This window comes from Salvia miltiorrhiza, chromosome 3, assembly GCF_028751815.1.
Source record: "Salvia miltiorrhiza cultivar Shanhuang (shh) chromosome 3, IMPLAD_Smil_shh, whole genome shotgun sequence".
Taxonomy (NCBI): domain Eukaryota; kingdom Viridiplantae; phylum Streptophyta; class Magnoliopsida; order Lamiales; family Lamiaceae; genus Salvia; species Salvia miltiorrhiza.
Genome location: NC_080389.1, coordinates 54,681,230 through 54,687,229, shown reverse-complemented (window position 1 = coordinate 54,687,229; position 6,000 = coordinate 54,681,230). Strand labels below are relative to the sequence as shown.

The following is a 6,000-nucleotide window of genomic DNA, read 5'->3' as shown; positions in this document are numbered from 1 at the left end:
AGATCTTAGATTGATTTGTGGTGTTCATTTCATGTATTCTATGACTGATATTTACATGGAGGGCGAAATTTTTACCAGGATTCAAATCTTGAAGGTAGCGAAAATTTTATCATTTTTTTAATAGGGTTAATTACGCCAAAAACCATGAACTTTGGGCCCATTTCCAAATTTTCCATGAACTTTGTTTTTTATCAAATTTTCCCTGAACTTAAGGGCGTGATCAATTTTTCCATGAATTTCAAAAATCCCCAATTTGACTGCTGACTTGGCACCATTTAAGTCGCCTGAAAGCTGACTTGGCACCGACGATGATATGAAGAAACAACGTCGTTTAGTAGGGGGTAAAACGACGTCGTTTTGAGCCCAAACCTGTGGTGGAATTCGCCGGAAATCGAGCAGCAGCAGTTGGTGGGGGCGGATCTGATTTTGCGAAGGTGGGGGAAGGCGGTGGGTGGTGGAGAGAGAAGGTGGGGGAAGGCGGTGGGTGGTGGAGAGAGAAGGTGGGGGAAGGCGGATCTGGCGGATCTGGTTTTTGCGATGATTTTTGCGAAGGTGGGGAAAGGCAGATCTGGTTTTTGCAATGGTGGTTGCGAAGGATGCCGAAAATCGAGCAGCAGCAGTCGATGGTGGTTCGTAGAGATGGTTGGTGGCGGCAGATCTGGTTTTGCGAGAGTAGGGGAAGGCGGTGCGTGGTGGAGAGAGAAGGGGCGGTGGAGTCCGATTTTCTGAGCCCTAATTTCAGGAATTCAGAGTCGGTGATCGGTGGCGGCGAGGAATAGGCCGATGAAGGTGGCGGCGGACGTTGGGCTTCTTGATGTGGGTGATTGGGGGAAGAGAGATAGAGATGAACGAGGGAGGGAGGCAGAGTGAAATAGAGGAGAGGGGAGCAGGGGCAGCGACTTCATCTTGTTTGGCGTTGGCTAACAACAGCATAGCCAGCAACCAGGTACTGCGGAGGGGGGCGACGCGAGATCTGGGGAAGAAGCAGATATTTTGAGGGAGAAGAAGTTGACGGCGGCGATGGATGTTTGGGGAAGAAGAAGAACGAGGGACGGAGGTGACTGGCGCGGCGGCGGCAGGGGCGCCGGATCTGGTGCGGGTGCCGGAGGCAGAGCAGAGCCAGAGCTGCTCTCGGCCAGAGCAGAGCCAACGCAGGGCCAGAGCAGAGCCGAGCCACGTAGGCGCCTTGTCAGCTCGGTATTGCCACGTAGGGGCCAGCTCAGACCGGAGTATTACCGGAGGTCAAAATCATGAAAAAATTGATCACGCCCTTAAGTTCAGGGAAAATTTGATAAAAAACAAAGTTCATGGAAAATTTGGAAATGGGCCCAAAGTTCATGGTTTTTGGCGTAATTAACCCTTTTTAATATCGTTCATCAGTATATACTAACTTGTTCAACACTATATACTGTCTTATTAATTGTACTCATGATCTCACGAAAAATAACAATCTCATTGGAGTGCACCCATATATATATATATATATATATATAGGGGAGGGCTAGAATAAAAACACTCTTAAGTGTATAAAATATAAATGATTTTCAGCCCTTAGATCATCAAGATCTACGGTTGATTCGTAACCCTTTTGGATGAATTCGTGGTCCTGAGTTCGAATCCCGAAGGTAGCAAAAATTTATTTTTCACAATTCGTAACCATGTTGGATGAATTCGTAACCCTGTTGGATAAAATTCGTACATTAAAAAACGTTTATATTTATATTTTAAGAAGTGTTTTTACTGTAGCCCTCCCCTATATATATATATATATATATATATATATATATATATATATATATATATATATATATATATATATACAGAGAGAGAGAGAGAAATGTTCAACAGAGAATGCTAAATATTTAGAGAATAGAGAATTCGTGAAATAAAAACGAACAGATCTATAATTTTGATGAACAAATCAATGTACCGCATGAACAACAATTTGCCCCGGGTTCGAATCCTGCCGGTGGCGAGATCTCTATTTTTACTAAATACGTCTGTTCATTACTTATGTTGATCTGTTCGTAAAATGTATAGATTTGTTCATGAAGAATAAAAAGATAATTCTCTGTTGAATTCAACCCTATATATATATATATATATATATATATATATATATATATATATATATATTACAAGATTATTTCAAGATTTAGTAATTTTATTTCAAGATTATTACTATATATTAACTCCGAGTCGAGCTGACCATTCATATTTGAGTTACTCCAATGATCTCTTATGCAACAATCACCAACAAAAAGTCATGATATATATCACTTGTTTATAGTTCTTTAATTAATTAAGAAAACATATTAATTAAAGAATAGCTTAGCACCTAGTATTGAACAAATTAATATTTGACTTTCCTCAATTAAACCTTTTATACAAAAGTATTGGACAACAGCACAAGAAGGCATATGCCTACAGCAAACAGCACCCAGACATATATAATCCCATCAAATTTGAAATCTTGATGAAGATAATTAAGAACTAATTAATGGCAATATTCTTAGCCTCTTTAGAACTAATTTGAAAAAAAAAATACTACTAATGGGAATAAATAAAGCCAAGCCGAAATCATGAAACAATAAATTAAAATATATAACAAACAATTTTGAAAGTAGAAATTAATCTTGATGATCATATATACAGATTTACAAAGTCTCAAGTTCATTTTATGGCTCCTAGTAGATGTTTGTGGAGCTCACTACATACTCCAGCTGCATTGCCAGTCAAGCAAGTTGAAGCAAATCCACCAATCTCTCTTGTAACTCGGCTACATCAATGCTTGTGGAATTATTAAGCTGGAAATACGGAAAAGTTAATTATAAGAATGAAAAACAATACTAATATACACCCAAAATCAAACAAAGAATATATTTATATATATACCTGAATGTGAATTTTGTGGAGGTAACATCGTTGGCCTCTTGTAGAAACGCAGTTGATTACATGGAGCTGTCTATTAAGCAAATCGGAAAGCACCATAGAAAGAGGGAAACAATCTTTATTGAGGCTACTACTAATCAAGATCTCAACCCCATCTGTGAATACATTTATCTTAACACAGTAATCGGTAGCATTGGAGGTTTGATTCTGAGCTTCAGCAGCAGTTCCTGCTACATTCCTCAAGCTCTCCCGCCTTCGTTTCATTTCTTCGATTTTCTTCTTCATATCGTTAATGTAATTGGCCGCCTGGTCCATATGATCGGATACAGCGCGCTTTCCCTAGACTCGATTGAAACAAAACATACAAGGTAAGGAAACGGCAAAATAATACTGATGAAGTGTAAATAATTAATTAATTAGACAGACCTTGATGTATTCAAGAGGGAGAAGGGATCTGAGAGAAGCATAAAGAGTTGTCATTTCTTGCCTTCTCTGCTTCTCAGTAAATCTGTGAGCAGTCTTCTTGGAGTCGCTGCTGTTTTCTTCAACTCCGGCGGAGGTTGGGGCTTTTCTCGGCCTTTTTTTCACACTATTTTGAGGATGTTCGTTGCCATCTAAAATGGGAATATCGGCAAGCAGAAATCCATCTTGCTCTAAAAATATCCAAGGGTCCTCAATTACCCCATCACTTGAGATTGGAAACATTATGAATTGAGCCTAACCCTCTTTCCTCAATATTCTTAACTATGAAGAGAGAGAGAGAGAGAGAGAGAGTCTAGTACATAAGTGTGGTGCAGAATCTAATCAATCTTAGGAGAAAAAGACAGAGGTGAAAGGAGCATTAAATACATAGGAGCAGCCTATCAAACCAACAGTAAACAACATATGACTGATTAGGGTGTAGTAAGACTACAGCATTTGCAATAGACCCGTGCTAAACCTAATTATTATTTTAATCATAATTTAAACCGTCTGTAGATTCCTTATTGGTTAAAATAAATTGACCCTGCGGGAATACGAATAATAACAAAATGTTACTGTTGATGACTAGCTCATAGAAGTTGGGATTTAGATATAATTTAATTCGAAAATCTCAACGTGGAAATCCGAGGTTATGCGAGATTAGACAAATATATATATCTTAGTGGTGGTAGGGTGGAAACGTAAAGCAATAGAGTAGAAGATTTCACTGTGATTAAGACGCTTAATTGACATTTAATCGTGATTAGCAAGTTGGATTTTTTTTTTTTTTAAGTGCAGCGCTGCAGCTGAAAGTTACGTTAATTTGTTTTCTTCTTAAACTGTTTATAAGTAAGGTCAAGAAACGTGTTTCTTGAGCAAATAATGCGCAAATTTATTTATTTAACTAGATGCAATTTTCATTACGTGACTAAATCTTGTATTTTTGCATTACTTGAAATAATAAGGCTAACAATCAACAAGCAGGTTACAGAATCGAATCCCAAATGAGCCAAATTTTACTTTTAATTATTATAATTAGGTAGTTTATACTCTCTCCGTCTCGGCTTTTAGTATCTATTTGAGAGTGACACAAGTTTTAATAAATTGGTAGGATGGCGTTGTAAGTAGAACATGGATCCCATATTTTATGTGAGTGTTAAAATAATTAAAGTAGAGCAAAGGGTTCCACCTACCTTTATTAAAAATAAAAATGAATATCAAAATGTGGAACTGCCAAAAGAGAAAATATGAATGCTAAAAAATGCGATGGATGGAGTTTTTTATATTGCGAGTCTCTTGGTCATTGATAACACTGCTCCATTATTATGTTTTTTTTGAGGTCCATCTTTTTATGTTTTAAATGCTCTCAGGATTTAAATTTTGTAAGGAATTGAAGCATTTGATAGTTAATTTGGTGTTGAATTATTTTATCTTGTAAAATGTGATACTTGCTTATTGTTTTAGTGATTTTTCAGAAATATTGAGCATGATTTAGGTGAATTTGTTTGAAGTGAGGTTGAAGATTATATATCTCGATACAAATTCGGTGACACATACAAATCGAAAATCAAACTTCAAACGAGAAAGATATAGCAAACACAAAACTCACACGCTACCGTGCAAAAACGGCAACCTGCCGAATCAGGTAGGCGTTTTTGCAGAGAAATAAGAACGAAAATTCTCCAAGTAGGTAGTCCTGCACTGGAAAAATTCAGTGAAAACGATAACCGGAATGTTGGTATTTTGTAAGCTTTTTAGGATGAAAATTGCGGTTGATGGGTTTTGATCGTCTTCTTCATCTGACTTTTTTGTTCACACATTTTCACGATTTTTATTGGATTTTGGCCCAATGCCTATATATAATTCACAAACTTGGTTTTGAGCTTTATTTCTGTATAAATTAGATGTTAATTCCTTTGTATTTTATATGTGAAAAGTGCTTTTGCGCCTTATTGTTTGATATTTTGAAGAGATTGTACTTGATGATAGTTTTGGTGAGTTTTCATGAAAAATCAAATAAAAATTGGAAAGAAAAAAGTCGATGGGGTCGAAGGAAAACTCGGTAAGAGTATGTGAGCTAAAACAGTGAATAAATCGAAGTTTGAAAGAAGGAAAACAAAATCGAGTGCAAGTCGAGTGCGATAGGGACCCTGCAACCATGACCATGGACTATGATGTCATTGTTGTCTGTTCCAGTGAGTTCCCGTGACCATGCCCAGGGGTCGCGGGCCATGACCACGAGTCAACCCATTTTCCACATGTCCTCAGTTGTGGTCGTGGAAAAAGACGGAGTTTCATCTGTTGTAGGCGACAGAGGCGATTTTCATCTCACACTACAAAATCCTTCTATTTTGGGGGAAATTTATCATTCATTGAGCCCTAACCACCATTTCTACATTCACACACCAAGAAATTGATGGAGTTTGAAGAAGAAGAAGAATTGAAGAAACAAGATTAGAAGCATTTGTTTATAGGATTTGTCCTTTAAACCTTACTTTCTTTGATTATGTTTCCCATTGAGGTATTGTGCTTCTAATTAGAATGATTGGCTAAATCCTTTTATTTTAGGGATTATACTAGATGTATTTGTAATGAATTGATATTCATTTTAATATATCTCTTGATCGAAAACCTTGATCTCTTTTA

At 37.2% G+C, this 6,000-nt stretch overlaps 1 protein-coding gene across 1 annotated transcript; it reads right to left on the bottom strand.

Moving 5' to 3' along the window:
• Nucleotides 1–2,580: 2,580 nt before the first annotated feature.
• Nucleotides 2,581–3,756, bottom strand: LOC131014481 (transcription factor bHLH118-like). The gene is made up of 3 exons (XM_057942473.1): nt 3,319–3,756; nt 2,896–3,231; nt 2,581–2,807 (listed from the first exon to the last, which is right to left on the bottom strand). The coding sequence occupies exons 1-3, from the start codon at nt 3,595–3,597 to the stop codon at nt 2,736–2,738; spliced, it is 687 nt and encodes a 228-aa protein (XP_057798456.1). The 5' UTR covers nt 3,598–3,756; the 3' UTR covers nt 2,581–2,735.
• Nucleotides 3,757–6,000: the final 2,244 nt, after the last annotated feature.

Bases quoted from the DNA above. Each gene is read 5' to 3' on its own strand.
- LOC131014481 (XM_057942473.1), bottom strand. From the start codon at position 3,597: ATGTTTCCAATCTCAAGTGATGGGGTAATTGAGGACCCTTGGATATTT. The intron at 3,232-3,318 runs GTCTGTCTAATT...AATCGAGTCTAG, and splicing joins TCCCTCTTGAATACATCAAG to GGAAAGCGCGCTGTATCCGA. The intron at 2,808-2,895 runs GTATATATATAA...CCGTATTTCCAG, and splicing joins TCCACAAAATTCACATTCAG to CTTAATAATTCCACAAGCAT.